The 20,152-nt window shown below is 41.9% G+C and overlaps 1 protein-coding gene across 2 annotated transcripts; it reads right to left on the bottom strand.

Moving 5' to 3' along the window:
* Positions 1-263: 263 nt before the first annotated feature.
* On the bottom strand, positions 264-20,152 carry tab1 (TGF-beta activated kinase 1/MAP3K7 binding protein 1). Of its 2 annotated transcripts, none has more exons than XM_015943537.3 (11): positions 20,057-20,152; positions 19,442-19,572; positions 16,760-16,913; positions 14,014-14,097; positions 12,616-12,754; positions 5,738-5,854; positions 4,607-4,718; positions 2,664-2,808; positions 2,181-2,394; positions 1,583-1,736; positions 264-701 (listed from the first exon to the last, which is right to left on the bottom strand). In XM_015943537.3, the coding sequence occupies exons 1-11, from the start codon at positions 20,087-20,089 to the stop codon at positions 476-478; spliced, it is 1,509 nt and encodes a 502-aa protein (XP_015799023.1). In that variant the 5' UTR covers positions 20,090-20,152; the 3' UTR covers positions 264-475. The 2 variants fall into 2 exon arrangements, with proteins under 2 accessions (XP_015799023.1, XP_054600733.1); XM_054744758.2 differs by having other exon boundaries at positions 12,616-12,736.

The following is a 20,152-nucleotide window of genomic DNA, read 5'->3' as shown; positions in this document are numbered from 1 at the left end:
CGGACATTCCTTTCATAATTATTCTTCTGCAAAAGTGTGAATTTATCGACTTTTCATAAAATTTAAATAATCAGTTCATGAGAACAGTGTTCAAAATCAAACAGGATAACCTCTACATTCAGAGATATATAGTATTTAATTACAAATAAAACACTATCACATGCATCCATTTATTACATTTTAAGGCCCTGCAACATGTAATGAGTATATATTGCTAAAGTCATGGTTACAGGTATTTAGTCATGATTGTTTATCTGTTCCAAAAGGGGCCAACACATTTACAGGTGTGTCATGACACGTCTGCTCAGTTTAATTATTTTGCATCACATTGCAAAAATGACGAAAAGCCATCTTAGTTCTGTTAAAATACAACTTTAGGTCTTTAAATTTCTGCTGCAATAGTTCATTCCACATATTTCTTAAAACCTGTCTCTTGACAGTCCATGTGTCTTTCTCCAGTACGTCGTCCTTCTCCTCACTGTGGTCCAAGGCCTCCCTGCGTGCTCTGGCTGTCGCTGTGGTCGCTTCCCCAAAGTCGGTAAAACTGGCTGAAGTCCACGTAGGGTGGGACCCTGCCTGTCTCATCAGGCTGCGCCACTTGGTTCCCTCTCTGGCTCTGGAACAGACCTCCATCCCCTGAGCTGGAGCTGGAGCTCTGGGTCTGGTTGTTGGTGGACTGCAGGGTGGCTGTGGGGCTCTGACTAGTGGGGAGAGAAGAGGAGGAGAAAGGTGGGTGGTTGGGAAATATAGAGGAGCAGGAGGAGGACACAGGTATAAGCATTGGAATAGAGGAGGACGACGTGGGGGCATTAAAAGAAGCAACGAAGGCCGTGTCGTCGGTGGAGAAACAAAATAAAGAAGTAAAAAGAGGAAGGGGTTGGGCAGGAAGAGGGGGAGAAAAGGGGGAGGTGGAGGGAGAGAGAGGTGGATGCTGGGAAAGCTGGAGTTTCATTAGGGGCTGCAGGATGTCAACAGAAGCTTGGGAGGGAGTCGGGTGAAGCGTGCTAAAGGAGAAAAGAAGAGGACAACGACGAGCCAGGATCCACGAAGAAGAGGAACATACAGATGCGAGTCAGCGAGAGAAGCGGGAGTAGAAATCCTTCAGGGTGACTCAGAAAAGTGAGGAAAAGAGGAGAAAGGAAAGGTGCACGTGCAGCTCCATTTATTCTGTTTAATCAAACACGAAGGGTTAGTCACAGGTTTCATGCAGCGAGTCGTTTCAGACGAGGACAAATGCAGAAGCGTTCAAATTGCACAAACAGATGCCGATAGATAAATTCCCTTTATGAATATATTCTACAGCCTTACGCTGTAAAAAAGCACATCTGAACCTGTGACATCGACCAGCTTTCATTATTGTTTGTTTGGGCTGTAGGAGGAGGGAGGAGTGGAGGGACGCGGTAGGTGAAAACCAAGCTTACCAAAAATAAATGCAGCAGGGGAGGAACAAGGAGGTCTTTAACTGGCTTATTTAAAATCAAACCAAAACAAACTCAGGAGCTAAAATAAAGCTCAGCCAACCGAGCAGCAGCAGAGCAAAGGAGGGCAATCAAGTCTGACTTAAGAGAACTCTCGGGCTTACCTTGGTGTAGGGGTGCCTTCCTCTAGGGTGGAGGCGGTGTTGGTTCCATTGGTGAGGGTATTTTGTGAGGGCATAACCAGTGAAAGAGTGACGCTGGTTTTACTGGTGCTCTGGCTGTTGGAGTACGGCACCGACACGGGATAGATACGACCTCCTGGAGGAAGAGTTAGGGTTTGTTTGTCACGTGGCTGATTTAACCGGTTTTTTTTTTTTATTATTTCACTGCAGAAGAAAACTTTATTGTCACTGAACGAGCATCCCGGTACAGCAAAATTACATAATGCTCCTTTAATACGTTACTTATCAAAATACTAGAGATCCTGATGACTTAGTGCAAAGCCGATTTGGTGGAATCCATTATAGACTTGATCTGCAATCAGTGTTAAGCCGAGATAGAAAGGAAATGAACTTCGGTTTACAAATAACATAAAAATTGGATTTGTTTTAAAATCTTCTGAAGTCAAAATGATTTAAACCTTTTGCTTATCCACCATTTTCTGTGACTGATACCTTTATGATGTGATTCTAAACTATAGATATACAGTGAACCAGGAACACTGTCGTGGCGTCGCCATGACAAAGACGTAAAACTTCCTACCATGTGTGGGCGTGTGCACCGCATCGGCCAGCGGGTAGTTGAGTGTGCGGATGAGAAGGGTCATGTCCTCGTGCCGAGAGCAGTAGGGCGCCCTCTGACGTCCCGACACATAGACGTCATGGTGAAGCCTCTTGACCCGCTCCACCACGGACTGAGCCACTGCCTCCAAATTGGTCTGCTGGGCCAGCTCCGCTGCTACCATGGCAACAATCTCCTACCACAGCAGCATCAAAAAGAGGATGAATGTTACATAAAAAAGGAAGAACGATAATTAAAAATAACGAAATGTTGGAAGGAAGGAGAAGAAAATAGAACAAGAACAAAAAAAGTAAACAGTTGTGATTTTTGGGTTCAAGTGGACTGCACAAAAAGCTAATCAGCCACAAAAAATACGCCAAACGAGCAGAAAGTGTTTAGAAATTAAAGGATTAAATTATTTGAGTATTTTCCAGCAGGAAGAAACAAATGGAGGTGGCTGCTGACCTGATTGACCTGCTCAGGACCGTGCGCAGACTCAAGGGCGTTTATCAGACCCTCTGACATCAGCAACAGAAAGCCTGTCACGCCCTCCAAAGACTGGCTGCCGTGAATCTCTGGCTCGGCGATGATGGGCCTTGACTTGGCCGCACTGATGGGAGAAAAAGCCACAGAGGGAAAGAAATGTTGATTATAAAATTATAAGCTGAACAAGGTGGATCAAAAATAATAATAATCATTTAAAAATAAACCCGTGAAGGAATGTTGGGAAAACTCTGAATCAGAATTGTAAAAACCCCTGAGTGCATCTGACCTACAGGCAACATATCCTCGCTGATCTTATTGATCCCAAAAAATCTGCTACATTTTGTCTGAGCTTTATTTAATCTTCTGCACTCTCTTTTATAGAATTAGAGATCGCTTTGTAAAGCTACCATAGTGTCTGACGGTTGGGTTGTAACTAGAAACATGTAAATTCAAGTGGATGGAACAGGAACGAAGGGAAGTAACGGAAGCAACCGTCACTCTACTCTGAGAAGACTGAAGCTGAAAACCATAAAAAGGTACCAGTCCTTGATGTCCCTCAAATAATTCCAAATCTTATGTCGGATCACAAATAGTAATGGAGTGACATTTACAATTATTTTATATATCTGCATCAACCGATAAACCTGCTTTGTTGAGCCGATTTAAAGTCAGGCACATTCATGGACATCTCAGTAATAACGCTGAATTTCACTTAAATGTATATTTACGTTCCTAGAAAAACATCTGCTTAATAAATAAAATAAATAAAATTTTATTGTCGACTGATTTTTTAAACGTATTTATGTTTTAGATTTAAAGGCACGCTTGGCAGTTTTGCTTATATTTAGCACCCCCTAGTGTCTGGTATCAATTCTCTTTGGTTAAACCGAAAATGAAACATACCTCCTCGCTATGCGTTCGTCTTTTTAACACCTTAATCTAACAGCAGAAGTGTCTCCCCAGCCTTCATTAGTGTCTACAGGAGTGTTCATCTCTAAATGAAACACATCAGCTGTGTTCACGATCTAAAACCTACAAGAAACATGTTGGAAAAAGACTGTTAGGGTTGTTTTGGTTCTACAAACGGACACTAGAGGGTGCTAAAAACAAGCCAAAACTGCCCTGTTGCCCTTTAACCCTGTAATGGGTCATTTTAGCTCACATTGGTTCAGTGATTTGCATAGTATCCCTTTAACACTTGCTCAATTAACTGGTTTGTTTGTTTAACTTTGGTTAAATGTTGGATTTTAATGCTGAGCACAGAATTAAGATTCAACAGTGGGTTAAATTGGGTGTTTAAAAACGGATTCAGGTTAATAAATATTGTGCATCAGCTGTTATTAAAAAATTTCAGCAGGTAAATAATGTGGAAAAACTTAGGCCACGGAAATCGACAGCACATATCGGCCAACGGCTGACCGTGACCTCTACATATCGGCATCGGCATAGAAAAACAGTTGATCTCCCATCCCAAACACTGACAATAAAGTTGGAAAAAAAAGACTCAAAATTTAAATGAGGTAACGCAGCAAAGAGAAATCTGTTAGTATGAGCTTAGAAAGTTCATAACAACCTGAAATACAAATTTATCACAAATTAAAACTTACTTCTGCAGGAACGTTTACAAAATTCTCTCGAAAATAATAATGCAAGTTTGATAACAGCGTAAAGGTCTAAAAAGTTTGCTGTGAAATTTTGGAGATAGACAGTAACACGTCAGCCCAGATAACACACATTTTACAGTGCAATTCATAGAAATCAGAATCTAGAAATCATCGTAGTAATTTGTTTTCATATGGATCAGAATAATTAAGAAGACATGAATGTGACCTAAATTAACAGAACGGGTCAGCAGCCAAAGACACAACGAAGTAAAGGGACCGTGGGAAGTTCTCAGTCAGTGTCGGCAGCACGGGCGTCACCTGAGCAGATCGATTTCACTGTAGTTAAACTTGACTCTGTAGTCGCCGAGCCTCCTCACGCTGCTCTGTCCGGCTATCTGTCCCGCTTGTCTCACTCGAGCTGCATCCACACCTGCAAAACAGGACACGCCATGCAGACACATCAGAGCAGATGGAGGAGGCTCCTCCATACCGGAACTGAGCTGTCTGACATTTAGTAATCCAAAGGGTTCAAATTAAGGCTACTGGACTCCTTTGGTTTCTTGAAGACGTTTCGCTTCTCATCTGAGGAGTTCTGTCATTTATGACCGGAATTTGGGAGAGTCCAGAAACTACTTATGAATTGACCCCCCCACCCCCACCCCCAAGAAAACAGATGGGCCATTCCCATCTGTACCGGGTCGGCCCGGGCCGGGTAGCGTAGGTTGTTTACATATCTGGGTGGCCTGGTATTTTTCCGGGCCAACCAAGGCTCATTCTCAGCCCTCTTCTCGAGGTGGTCTGCTTCAGGCCGACCAGGGCCAACACGCCCACTGCTGACAGCAAATTCACACCTTCCATTAGAGCAAGCCTCTGATTGGTGGGTAGAATCAGCCCACATGGGCTTAAGGCAAGGATGTGTGGAATCAACCAGGCCAGGCTGGGGCCGACTGGGGCTACCCGGCCCGGGCCGACCCGGTACTGATGGGAATGGCCCATGAAAGCTCCATCTCTATTGGTGCAGAGTCAGTTGCTAAAATATTAATGCACCAAGTTCCCCATTATATCCCTAAATTCCATCCGGAATGTTTGGATGTGTTTTCTGTTACATTTACTCTTCTCATTCCTGGACCATTAGCTGAGTTGTTCTCCATGGATCAATGACTCCAAGTGTGTCTGTGAAACAGTTGCTGCTCCGACAGCTGCACTCCACCCACACGGAAGAAGGTGGCGGCGTCTGCTAATACAGCATTTCACTACAACTACAATACGAACGAAGTTGAATACATTGATTTGAATTTGCTTTTCACAGACAAAACAAGAAGCCCTACAAGTAATACATCCATAAATATGATTTAATGTACATGTGAAGTACACAAAAGAGGGTAAACAAAGACATGATTTGACTTTCCATTTCCATCATGTCTCTGTAAACACACGAGTGCATCTCACCTAGCGCTGCCAGTCTCTGCAGCTCATCCTCGTTGTCGGTACTGTGAGGTCGACCGATCTGAAGGACCTGGTTCTGACCGTCGACGCTTGACTTGCAGAGCAGGGCTCGGTTGGTACCTGGAGCCACACATATTTGTTAAGAGTCAACATCAAGAAAAAAGGAGAAAGGAAATCCTAGCATTCCTTGAAGGAATGCAACATTCATCCCAGTGTATACAATAAAATCCTTTTATGTAGAGAAAGAACAAAGTTTCAGTCATTTTTGGTCAAATCTTGTAAATTATTTTATTTAAAAAGTGAATTACATGAAGATCTGTGAAGCAGTAAGTACTATTTTTCTGTATCTGTACTTAAAGGTGTGGAACTCTGAAAAAAAAACAGTTTTTAATGGTTATTTCTGATTATAATCAGTCACTCTGAGTTTGTGTGCAGACTGAAAATGAAAATAGTCTCCTACACCTATCTCCTGCATTAGCTTCTCTGAGAAAATAGGCGGTGAAACTAGGATTTAAAAAGCCTGACAGATCTACGTCACACTGTCACCTAACATTGGTGGACTCACCCATCTTGACTAACTACGGGGATGGCTGTTATAATGAATGACCCACACTTGTACAGTGCTTGTCAGAGTCTGAAGACTCCAAAGCTCTTTACACTACAGTCTATCATTCACCCATTCACACACACACATTCACACACTGGTGGTGATGAGCTACAATGTAGCCACAGCTGGGGCACACTGACAGGGACAGGTCTGCCTTACACAGGCGCCGCCGGTCCCTCCGAACACCACCAGCAGGCTAGGTGGGTTAAGTGTCTTGTCCAAGGACACAATGAAAACGGCGGGGCTCAAACCTGCAAACTTCAGATTACGGGACGGGCACTTAACTTCATGTGCTACTGTCGCCCACAGGTAGAAGCTAACCTTTAGCAATATCGACACCATCACACGTAAAAACTCCAGGGTTGAGTTATTTGTGGAGATAAAACATCAACGTTGCAAGTCAGCGGTTGAGTCGAGTTGCTGTTGTCCAATCCAAGGCGAGATGTCCAAATATCAACAAATAAGACTCCAGGGGCCTCATTTATCAAGCTTGCTCACACACAAAACGGGGTCGGAAAACTGCGTAAGCAACTTTCCACGCAAACTTTGGGATTAATGAAAGAAAAATGTGCGCAACTTTAAGTTGACGAAGGACCTGGCTTAGGCACATGTTGGACATGGAGAGCACCTGCAGTGCTGCTGCTGAGAAGGATAAAATTATGAAATCCTGCAGCATTATCTCTTGTACTGCTTCGTTTTCACACAGAACAAGACCCCCCACACGCACACACACGCGCGCACACAGCCTGAAGCGCAGAATACGGAATGCAGAATATCAGCAGGGGGACTGAGTGAGACAGAATGTCATGCGTCTGTGACAGTGTGTGTCCTGTCGCTGTGACCCGATTGTTCATGCGCCCTGGCTACTTGGACAAGGGAGATCTCCGTTTGGGTGACTGGATAACACGTGACTTTCACCCAGGAGTCTGGAGATCGAATCCTGATTGGACCATTTTTTTTAATATCTGCCATGGATCTCTCTGAAGAACTCAACATTGACGGCTTCAGCAACGCTGTGCCACTCCGTGGATTTTCTCTTGTTTTGCAAAAGCACTTCCTTTCATTTCTCCACCTCACCCACAAGTACCTCAAATTATGCTTGTGAAATAGCACTTCCGTGATCTGCCTTGATCTACGGTCGCCATTGGCGGAGCGCTGCAACAGCTGTCTTATGTACGTGCATGAGATCCACAAGGCACTTTGCAAGCGGAGATTGCGTGCAGCTGTGCGTACTCCATGTTTGATAGATCACAAACCTACTTGGCGTAAGTAAATTTTTTTTGCTGAGCTTAAGTACGGTTTTAGTAAGGATTCTACGCAATGTTTGATAAATGAGACCCCAGTTCCTGCCAGGTTGTGCCACTCTCTGCTGCAGCAGACTTGTCCCTGCTGATCCAAGCGCTTCTGGGCTTTTTTTGCCCTGAGTACGGCTTGAAAGGTATTCATTCCTACCAGAGAGCACTGCAAACATGCTGATTAAACGACTTTCCCACATCTTTACGTTTTCTTTTGAGGCCTACTTTTTTACTTACTACATTTTAAGCAAATATCTATACTTCCGTTACATTTTCTAAAAAGTTTCAAAAGTAAAAGTACTTTACTTTGTGTTTTGTCCGACTCCCACCTCACCCCCCCCCCAATCCGATGGAGACCGGCAGCGCACTCCCTTGTCTACACCGAACAGCAGTTCCAAAGGTAATAGTACTTTAACTTGAGTTTTGCCCCGCCCCCCACAATCCGACAGCACACTTCTATACACACAACACATTTTGAATGTTAGTTGTAATACTTTTACTTTTGAGTACACTTGAAAACGTATACTTAATACTTTTACTTAAGTCAAAATCGTCTCTTTCTTTACTTTAGTATTTTTTTTTCTCCTTTATCTGTACTTACCTACTCCATGAAGACTCTTAGAGTAATGATACTTTTCTGCAGAAGACAAAAACCTATTCTCATCTAAAGGTGATTTCTTTAGTGGAATATGTAGAAATGTAAAATAAAATAAAATAAAAAGTTTATTTTCATTTGAGCTAGTGGTGTGACCTACACAAGAGGCTACTCTCATTACTGAAATTCCTCCACAATGACATTTATTAACATTTAAATTTCATTTGGGAGAGTTGGGATGTGTTTGTTGTGTTTTTATTAACATACAAATGTTTAACAAGTCAACACATGTTCAATTAAAAGGCCACTCAGGTCACCTTTAATTTTAAGTGTCAGACAGACGGCTAGCATCGCTTAAACAAAACAAGCACACAAAGGGACGTGTCTTTATATTTGATTAAAAAGTCTAAAATAGGAACCTTTGTGGTGTTTTTTAAAACTAAATCAATGTTTTGTGGATGAAGCCAAACAAAAGCTGGCCCCAAAACAGATCAATGATTAATTAACTTCCATAGTTACTCTTCTGGGCCGCTGAGCAGAGCATTGATGCATTTTCAGACCAACCCCACCCAAGTTTCATCATCTGAAAGAGTCTGAAACCATGTGTGACCCCTAATCTAATCAAGACGATACTGAGGATCCAGATCCGGATAAGGATCAGAGCCAGGTGTTGGAATAGACACCGTGGTCACAAAACCATCTACTCTTTTGAGTTTTAGATGGTTTTGGAGCTTCATTCATTCAGGTTTCCTTGATTGGAACACTATATTTATTAGATGGTTTTGGAGCCACACACACACACACACACACACACACACACACACACACACACACACACACACACACACACACACACACACACACACACACACACACACACACACACACACACAAAATAGTGATGAGATCAGAAAAAAAACAAAGCTCAGTGACAACGTTTACAGTAATGTTGGTAATCTGTAACACTTTAATTGGGAAGACTTTTAGGAAACTGAAGTTAAAACAAAAAAAGAATAAAATGTACTAAATACAACAAATACTGGCCCTCAGGCCCACAATTGAACACTGCTGATCTAAAGGCTCAGGAACCCTTTACATGTGTTTAGGATTCATTAGCTGATTACCGTGTGACACTTTGAGTCTAGAACACTGAACCTTTTCACAAAATTCTAATTGTGTGAAATTCTGAATGTGGGGTTTTCAGCTGTAAATCAAAACCATCACAATTATAACAAATAACGGCCTAAAATATATGGCTCTACATGGAATAATTCTGACTTTAGATAAGTTTCACCTTTAAGTTGAATTTCTGACACAAATGAACTTTTGCACCAGATTCTAATTTTTCGAGTTTCACCTGTACCTTCCTCTGTAAAGGTTTTTCATGCTAAAAGCAGCAGATTCTTGTGGACCAGAAATGTAATCACTAAGGGAATGGTGGTTGATATTAGGGATGTGTATTGGTGAAATTCTGGCAATACAATATGCATCACGATACGGGGGAGACGATACAATATATCACAATATATTGCGATACATTCAGTCAGACAATAGTAGCGATTTTTTAGACTGAATCTATTGTAGGAAATTTCAATTAACTGTCCAAACTGATATTTAACATGTTTATCGTGATGTATCTGAACCATAATAAAGAGATTTACATTTCAATAGTGGAAACAAAACCCACTGCACACTGCTGCCAACTAGAAGTCGGCGTTTGAATTGCACCAAAGGAAATGAAAATACACAAATGTTTGCATGTGAATTCTTCCCAAAAGTCGATACACGGCTTTTGAATATCGATATAATATTGCAGGAAACAATATCACGATATATTGCCATATCGATATTTTCTTACATCCCTAGTTGATATAATGTGATGCTGCTTACTCATAACCTTATCTTTATGTGAATATGTTTAGGCAACATTAAGTTCAGGACTTTTTATATATTTTATTCAAATTAAATACCTATAACAAGTCCCGTCCCAAACATGGTAGCACCCTAAATCTGCTCTCTCCTGAACCGGACTCTCTACTGGATGCGTTAGCGGCGCATTGCATTATTGATGCATTTTACCCACAAGCTCCCTTCCCACCAGGAGCGTTTCAGACGAAAGTAGGCAGCAAAAGCGTTCCACACAGCTGGTTCTGCGAGGTCACAAAATCACAGGAGTATTTCAAGACCACACATGATTCTGGAAGTTAACGCAATAACAAGCAAGAAGAAAGATGGCTGCATGTATTATTTTCCGTGTACCTTGACTACAAAATGTTCACAGGCCGCGTACATTTTAAAAGTTAACCAACTGGATATCAGGAACTTGCTTATTTTGAAAGTTACAAGATGTTTTACACTTAGTTTTTTCTTTCTGTCCGGCATCAATCTGAATTCTGGAAGAGTAGTGCGTAAAAAACAGACTTGAAGCATAAGTGACACATCCTGACATTCATAGGACGCTTCCAAAATGTGTTGCTTTGTGGCCGCTTACCGGATATCCACTACAGCGATGGCTCATTGCAGTGTGCTACGTTTCGTGTCTGGCAGAACAGCACGGTCAGAGTCCCATCCTTTCTTTGAAGCCCAAATTAGAAGGGATCAAAATAAAAATTCTGACTATTAATATGTAAAGAGTACAAAAACTTGACCCATTTCTGACTCGGGGAATAGAGTTACAAAAAAAAAGTACTAAAGCATTAACAGCTTGTTTCACTCTATAACCGATAGGGATGGGTACCTTTGACATTTGAATCGATCCGGTACTAATTCCCGGTACCTACGAATCGATACCGGTACTTAACGGTACCAATTTTCGATACTTTTGAGTGTTTATTATTTTAATTCTCTTTTATAATTAAATATATATTTTTCTCAATATATAACAATATTTGATAAATATCACGATAAATAACATACAACTGTTTGTACTTTAACATCGTCCTTGTAGTTTTATAAGCTGATAATTAAACTGAAGCAAACATCTTTACTGTGAACTAAATTTACTGTGTATCTTCATTCCTTTTGCCGTCTTTTTTCATTTGATTTTTCCTATTGGGAAGTCAGAATTTCCGAGGAGAAAGCGAACGCACCATTAGCTGATAACAATGGTAGCAATGGAAGCTAACATACCAAGCTAACGTTATCTTAAAGAGTTTATTTAGTTGCTGGAGCAGATTAAAACAATGATGCCTCACAATTAGATCGTTGTCACTGGTTTCGTCTTCACCCGTCACATTTAGTAAAGTGAAGCCAAACTTTAGAGCGCGTTCATGTTCTTCTAGTCGAGAATTCGGAGTTCCGAGGAGAAAGCGAACGCACCATTAGCGAAACGGAAGCTAACATATCAAGCTAATTATATTTACCTACCGGAGCAGATTAAGATGAGGATGGCTCACTTAGATCGTTGTCGCTGGTTTCATCATCACCCAGTTACCCATCACATTTAGTGAAGTGGACCCAAGCTTTAGCGTGCGTTCTTTCTACCATGCTGCTCTGTTTACAACTGGCTCGCAGCGAGCGACGACATAACGCTCTTGCGCAAGCGCAGCTGTCTTGGCAAGTTCTCATTATGATGGACGGGTACCGAAACGAGGCACCGTTTCAAATTACGTGAATCGGTGCTCGGTCGGTACTATGGAATTCGGTCGGTACCTTAAAAAGTACCGAATTCGGTACCCATCCCTAATAACCGATGACCAGTAAAGCAAGAGAAAATTCACTTTAAGTTCATATTTCAGAGGCAAAATGAATGAACGAACGAACAAACGAACGAACGAGTAATCTATTTCAAACTAAAAAACAAACAAAACATAAACCACATGTGGAAACAAAATCCACACTGACACTGTTAGCACGCTAAAATGTAGACGCATCCTTGTGGCCAATTCCAGTGAAGTTGGAAATCATCAGTTTTATTTATTCTTGTTTTTGTTTAACAGTAAAATCATATTATAAATCTCATTACTATCTAAATCATTAAATAATCTTTATTTTTAGAAAGTTTGTGATGAGTTTGTAAACTTTTGGACCCTCTAGGATCATGAGGAAGCACGGGAAGGTTTTAGATGATTTTTTTTTGACCACTTAATAGATTTGTTTGGTTAATTTAAGTTGGATTCCGTTTAGGTTGAAGATGAAAGACATTGCTGGATGATTTTGAGCTGAAGTAATCTCTGCATTACAATGGGCCAAACTCAAACCTGCACAAAGTCTGACATCTGCTGGTTTAAATGAGGCAGTGACCTGTCTGATATCAGACACACGTCAACACTAGTCACCTGCTGCTTTTACTTAGAATTAAACCTCTGCTTCATTTAAAACAAATTCAAAATGATCCTTCTTGAATCTTGAACTCAGCGGAGACAAATCAAGCCCATGTACGCACCGACATTGGCGATGTAGAGCTTGTTGTCCAGAATCAGCGCCACCACAGCCGTAGCTCCTCCTGACACTTCCTGCTCCAGATCCTTCAGGCGCTCCTGCACCTTCTGATTCTGAGGAGAGAGCTGATGGAAGGACACATTCTGACCAGCCGGGACAAAAAGGGTGGAGAGAAAGACAATTCCATTATGAATGGAAGGAGGACATAGGAATGAGACAGGAGTGGGAAAAAAGGGAGACTGGTGGAAAATAGAGAAATTCAAAAAAGGGTTGTATATTCTTACATGGACAATGACAATCATTAAAGATTAGGTAAACAAGATCAAAGGCAACTGGAAACAGGAGAAAGAGGAAAATTGTGAGATGACATCAGGCGAGGAAAAAAAAAACACAGAAGTGGATCCAGAGAAAATGAGCTGAGATGGATCCATCTTTACAAACAGGCTAATGAGACCACTAAAACACAACAAGCTCATCTTTGGTGTGTTCTTACTGTGTCTAGTTTCTATTTCCATTTTTGGTTCTTTTTAAAACACAGGAAAGGTTTCTCTTTACCCTGCTGACGTACGTTTCGTTTGCCGACTGCAAAACATCCTCAGAGCTGACGCTGATGGTGGCGTCACCTCCTACTCCGTTTATCCGCGGGCAGCAGAGGACGTTGTCGCCCTCTGCTGCCCGCTCTCCCCTCTCCGATGATGCAGTCCCATGCGCGATCCAATGAGTAAACTCCATCGTCTCTGTTCATGGTCCCGCATCCACGTCTCCTTATCTCTATAGCTTCTATTGTTCGTGTGTTGAGTTGGTGTCCGGTTTCTCCTATGTATGTTTTATTGCAGAGTTTGCATTCAATAGAACAATAGAAAGGAGTGCGAGAAAGAAACTAGTCGAAGACACACAAGAGCAGCAAAACAAGAAGCAGAAAGCACAATGAAGAAGTCAGCCGTAACAGATCACTCCACAAGAGAAAACCATGTAATGGACTGGGACAACACAAGGATCATAAACACCGAACAACAGAAATACAAAAGATGGATAAAAGAAGCTATAGAGATAAGGAGACGTGGATGCAGGGCCATGAACAGAGACGACGGAGTTTACTCATTGGATCGCGCATGGGACTGCATCATCGGAGAGGGGAGAGCGGGCAGCAGAGGGCGACAACATCCTCTGCTGCCCGCGGATAAATGGAGTAGGAAGTGACGCCACCATCAGTGTCAGCTCGGAGGATGTTTTGCAGTCGGCAAACGAAACTTACGTTAGCAGGGTAAAGAGAAACCTTTCCTGTGTTTTAAAAAGAACCAAAAATGGAACGACAAGCTCATTCTTACGAGTGACTTAAATGTGAGGTCACTATGGAAACACGCTCTGTTTAATGTAACGGTAACATGTCAGAATGCTTTACCTCCTTGTGAGAGGACAGGAGAGCCTTTTCAGCCAGAGCATCATCTATTGTTTCAAAGAAGCTCCTCTCCACCACATCAAAGGCCTGCAACAAGCCAGCGCGCGAGCACATAAACTCCATCACTTAGTGGTTTAGAAAGGTGTCGAACAAGCATCAAGACACAAGTCAGAAAAATGAGAAAACACATTTTTAAAGTCTTAACGGCAGAAATTTGAATCTTACTAAATATTTTTCAAGATTTGCAAACATCTTGCACCCTGATTGGCTAGCAACACGACTCTTCTGCTGCCTCCGTTCGCTCTTCTTTCTTGGGTATAAAATGCATTGTTGATGTTTATTCCCCACAAATAACAAAAGCCTGAATCTGTTCCGCTATGTTGTGGAGTTGATAATGTTTACTGTTAGCCTCTACTGAGACGTGCTCTGCTCTCTGCTGGATGCTAAATCAACACAAGCTTCTGCGGTTGCAGGTAACATTGTAGGTGTTGGACTCGTGGGGACCGGGCTTTCTCAGTCCTAGCTCCATCACTCTGGAACCAGTTGCCACCCTGGCTGTCCCCATCTCAGCTGATTTTTAAGAGTCGCCTGAAAACCCACTTACTTCTTCCACTCTGCGTTCCCTGAACATGTTTGAGGTCGGCCCTCTTTTATATTGATTTTATTTCCTGTTTTTATTGGTCACTTTATTCCTTGTTTTATCTACTTGTTTTCTACTCTAATGTTTAATCCCCTTTGCACGATTTTATTTGCTTTTATTATCTACTTATTCATTGTGATTTGCATTTCTCATGTATTGTGTTCAGCGCCTTGGGCTCTCTGACAGGGTTGCGGAAGACGCTTTATAAATAAAGCTTTGATTGATTGGTTGAAGCGAGGCAGGTGAGTCCATGATTGCACATGAAACAGTGTGACATGAAGGTGTGTGGCTTTCTCTGACCTGAGTGTTTCCCCGTCTGTTTTCTTTTGGCGGCTTACGCCGGGGACACACCGGCCGCCGAAGCGCCGCAAAAAGGGGGCCGCCTTCATTCGGCGCCCTTGTTTTCCTATTCTATGGACCACATGGGCCGCCGAAGCGCTGCGCGCCGGCGCTCCAGCCCGCGTCGTGCAGCGATCGTTTCGGCGTCTGCTCTATTTTTTTTTCGCGAGCCGCGAGTGGACCGCGTCAATTCTGGCAGGAAAACAAACCTAGACGTAAGAGGCAGGCCGGTAAATTTAACAAAATAAAGCATTTCAAAATAAAATTCCGCGATATTCAAATGTGTTCGTAAACAGACACTGCATAAAAACCACATGAACACGAACACACACACACACACACACACACACACACACACACACACACACACACACACACACAGCGAACTTGCGTGTGTGTGACCACGTGAAGGGGGTGTGGTTTTGGGTGTCTTTCAACCGGAGCAAACAGAACAGAGAGGCAGAAAGTTGTAGGCCAGCTATTAACAACTGGTTCACACACACACACACACACGTACAAACACACACACAAACAGCAAGGGGAAGGGGGGTAGAGGGAAAGAGCAGAGAAAAGGCAGAGGGGAAAATGGAGGACACCAAGTGGTTAAAAGAAAAACTACGAGGCGCGTCTCGACCGGAGCGCAGAAGCAAGCGTCTGGTCTGAACTGAGGAGCAGCGGCCGAATTTCGTGAGCGCTTCGCCTCCCTGCGCTTCGGCGGCCGGCGTGTCCCCGGCATTAAACGTTTTTCAGTGAACCTCCTCTTTAACAAAATCCCACAGATTATGGCAGCTCAAATCCCAAACATAATTCCTGCAGATATCTGTTAAGGTAACAGGTGCTAGACTGATTTCTCCCTGGAATTAACATTTTGTCTCACTTTAAATGAGCATTTTAAAATGTTTATGTTACCCCAAACAAATCAGTATTTTTAGTATTTCCTATTTGTTTAAACAAACATTGTACCCTCATTTGCAAGGTGCAAAAACTCGAGTTTTCCAATGACTTCACTGCACCTATAACATGAGCATTGTTTTGTTTTGGTCTTTACTTACATAGATCTAAAGACGTTTTTCTTAGTCACACATTCATATGATACTTTGCACTACATCTTTCCTAGCCTATATATGCTGCATTGTAGAGGCTGACCGACGTGGTTTTTTAAGGCTGATGCCAATACAGATTTTTAAAGAATTTTGTTGCCGATGGCTGATACCTAAAGCTGATTATTTAGGCCGATAGATATGCGTGTTAACAGAACATTGATTGATTAGACAACTTAACACTCACTGTGTGCAATATGAATTAAATAAGTCAATAAATCTCTTACTATTTATTGAACTTAAAATATAAAACAAACTCAAAACGTAAAAAATCGGTGTTGGCGTCCTTTCTTCAGTCTAGTAGTGGTGGCAGTTGGCCATACAGGTGCCTGATTTATTTATTTATTTGTTTATCGGCTTTTAAAAACAAATTCAGCCGATGGCCGATATAGAAAAATTTAATATATCGGTCGGCCTCTGCTGCATCTTTTTTTTTTCTCACCTATACATCAATGGGTATACAAAGGTCTTACCCAAAGACCAAGTTTTAATATTAACATTTAAAGATCAAGCTGATGTTTCTGAATTAATCTGTAAAAATATAAAGAAAGATGAATAGTTTGTTTTTCTTTTTTTTAAAGAGGATGTGATTAAACCAAATTACAAACAAAAGTATTCTTGAAATTCTTAGAATTGTTTGAGATGAGCATTGAACAGGAGAGAAACAGACCTGCGTAAGGATTCTATGGACGTCTTTGTCTGTGTGACTGGAGTTCAGTTGTCCAAGAAGAAGCTCAGCCGTCAGACGCTGGGCAGCAAAGTTGGCCACTCTGCTGCCATCATAACCATTAAAAACCCCATAAAGGAAACAGCCATCCTCGCCTCTGGTTGGTTGACAAACAACAAGAGAAAAAAAATAAAAATAAAAGAGAAACACTATTTGTGTTGTTTTACAAGAGAACAGAAAGTGCAGATGGTGGTAGACTACTGAGCACTCTTCTATGACTAAGAAGTAAATAGATTTTTTTTCTTTTTAAAGGGACTTTACGGAGTTTTGAACTTTTATGCTCGCGATTGCCTCCTCAGGCCAAATGCGTAACGGCAGCTTCAATAGTAGGCTCGTGCACGGGGCGCACAGGCTGTACGTGCACACTCCTTAACGAAAATAACAGCTGAGACAGTCCCGTGTGTGTGTGTGTGTGTGTGTGTGTGTGTGTGTGTGTGTGTGTGTGTGTGTGTGTGTGTGTGTAAATAACAGCTGAGACAGTCCCTTGTGTGTGTGTGTGTGTGTGTGTGTGTGTGTGTGTGCGTGCGTGCGTGCGTGTGTGTATGTGTGTGTGTAAATAACAGCTGAGACAGTCCCTTGTGTGTGTGTGTGTGTGTGTGTGTGTGTGTGTGTGTGCGTGCGTGCGTGCGTGCGTGCGTGTGTGTGTGTGTGTGTGTGTGGCCCAGAGGACAGAGGACAGGAGAACGCGCAGCTAATTAAATAATGTGGTTCTGTACCTTTCTCTTCAGCACAGCCGACAAAGGTTTATGATGGGTCAGTCCTCCTGCATGCTCAGATCATTCCCTTCCCTTGCTTGAAAAATTGTTCCAAAATGAAAGTTGAACCCACATCTTTTTTATCTGTGAATTCAATGCCGTTCGGCGAGTCTCAAATAAAAATTTGGGCATCTTACTGTAAAAAATATACCATTAGTGTAAAAAAGAAACTCTAAAACAACTATGTTCACATCCAGAATCGAACCCAGGTCTTCTGCACATAAGTCCAACATCTTTCTAGGCGAGCTAAAGCACCAGTGACATCCTTTGTATCTGTAACATTTACATCCTTGATGACAGCTGAAACAACATTCATAGAACGGTTCGGAGGGCTATGCCTGAGCGTGAACGCGCATGAAGCAGCCTGCTCGACCCGAACATCTCTCTTTTTCTGTTACAGAAAAACAGGCGATCACAGTAAAAACGCCAGGGCTCATTCTACAGGACCAGGGCATTGCAGGAGAATGTATGAAGAAGAAATTTAATATTTCTATACATGTGTTGGCTGTCAAACTTCCATAATGCCCCTTTAAAACTGTTTTGAACTGTAATGGGTATTATTAGGAGTCTTTGTGTAAGCTTAGACAGTAGACACTTAGTATTTGGTAACAAATGCAGCATAACTTGTATTAGTTGTAGGGTTGTCACGGTAACCGGTGTAGCGGTAAACCCCGGTAAAAAAGTTGACAATAATAATAACCGTCTTGTTTTTACAAAAACTATATTATCTCAGTGGGTTTACCGTGGCTGCGTTGTAGGCGCGGTGACCCTTACCAGCCACCGTATCATCTGCTGAAGTTGCCGGCGGCACATGCGCGCTTTGTTGTTTACAACCAAAACTTTCTTGAAGCTAAAGCTGAAATAATGGCCAAAGGATGAGACGGCAGCACTCAGGAGGACATTTTTTATCCCTCAAAGAAGACAAAGTGGGAAGTACAGGCATTTTTTGGATATTTGAAGAATGCCGAGGGACAGTTGATAGAAGACGGCTATCCTGTTTGCAGCACGTGCAGAAAAAGTGTCTGTGAAAGGCAGCAACGCTTCATATCTCATGACACATCTGCATGACGATCACCCACAACTCTACAGTCAACGCAAGGCAAGCTAACGTTAGCGTTTTAGCTAAAATGCGTGATCCGAGGATTTGGGTTGAGGGAGAATGCAACGAGTCGCTATATAAAGCAGCCGCAGCGCCGCTACCTGCATATAAACCGTGTCGCGGACACCCCCATATTGAAATGACGCTATGCATTACGGGGCTCCCAGGGGCAGATAAGAGTTGGTCTCTCTCCGAGAATAATTATGAATTTAACAAAGATTACTGCCTGATGACATTTTCCCAAATCTGCAAAGCTCACTGGAAGGACACAAACCGAGGACAATATTTTCCTGATATAGGGGTTATTACTCAAGTAAGGGTAAAAAAGTATCTGATTAGAAGGCTACTTGAGTACTGAGTATCATCTGATCTAATATTTTTAAAATGATGACATCAAACAGACAAAAATAAGAAGTTATGGGCAAATATTGGTATTTTAAAGACTAAAGGGAAAAAATGTAAACAAATAAACAACATAATTACAAACTAACATATTTTAGGCAAAATTTAGAAACAAACTGAGGACAATATTTCCTGACATACAGGGTTTATTCTATTGTGTGAAAATGTAACACATTTAAAAAAAATACCGCGATAATACCGAAAACTGTGATAATTTTGGTCACAATAACCGTGAGATAAAATTTTCACACCGTGACAACCCTAATTAGTAGTAGAATAAATACTTATAAATTTTCCATTTTATATATGATAGGCATAAAAAACAAATTTATCCTGCACCTGACTTTTTTTTTTTTGTCTTTTGTTTACCTGAATCTGAGGTGCCCATCCTCCATAGGGTGGGCCTGGGACCCTTTACTATCCGGGCTGTACACGCAGTTGGGGGCGGTACCGACCCCACACATCTGACATGAGGGCAGATCATCTGTCCAGCTTTGATGCTGCTCAAGGCAAAGTACATGAAGATGGGTCAAAACTCCCTCTAATAAATCATACAGCTGCCTGTATCTGAAACTCTTCGCAAGTTAGCTTGTGGTATAGTGCAACTGAGTAGATCTTTACGTTCCTACTCAGATCTGTGGCTTGCGCTTACTTTTGCACATTCACTCTCCTAAACAATTCTAACGATATTACACTAAAACGGTGACTTTTCTCCTGCTTGCACCCACATGGTTTGATCTTTGAATTCAGATGATTTCTTCAGCGTTTAGTTAACAGTAAACCACTTTATGTTCATTTATTACTTAGCTAACTGTTAGCAAAACACACAGTAACACGCAACTGGCATTGCAGAATAATCAAAATGGACACTGCACGGAAGAAAAGCAACAACACTGAAGACTAATACATACTACCGGAAGTAAACAAACCATTTGTAACAACAAAATTGTCTCGCAAAGGCAATAATAAACAGTTCATACATACGCTTTGCATCAACATTCTGCGCTGCGCGGCCATGTTGGATGACCCGTGTTGCGTTCACGATCATCGTTCAGTGTCCGAAATATTAGCTTTAAAAAC

The sequence above is a fragment of the Nothobranchius furzeri genome, chromosome 6, assembly GCF_043380555.1.
Source record: "Nothobranchius furzeri strain GRZ-AD chromosome 6, NfurGRZ-RIMD1, whole genome shotgun sequence".
NCBI classification, from domain to species: Eukaryota; Metazoa; Chordata; class Actinopteri; order Cyprinodontiformes; family Nothobranchiidae; genus Nothobranchius; species Nothobranchius furzeri.
The sequence above is the reverse complement of the archived record's forward strand: the minus strand, read 5'-3'. Positions and strand labels throughout refer to the sequence as shown.

Coding starts and splice junctions, on each gene's coding strand:
- tab1 (XM_015943537.3), bottom strand. CDS start 20,089: ATGGCCGCGCAGCGCAGAATGTTGATGCAAAGC. Junction 2,809..4,606: donor AGTGAAATCGATCTGCTCAG/GTGACGCCCGTG, acceptor TTCTCCCATCAG/TGCGGCCAAGTCAAGGCCCA. Junction 1,737..2,180: donor GGTGCACACGCCCACACATG/GTAGGAAGTTTT, acceptor CTCTTCCTCCAG/GAGGTCGTATCTATCCCGTG.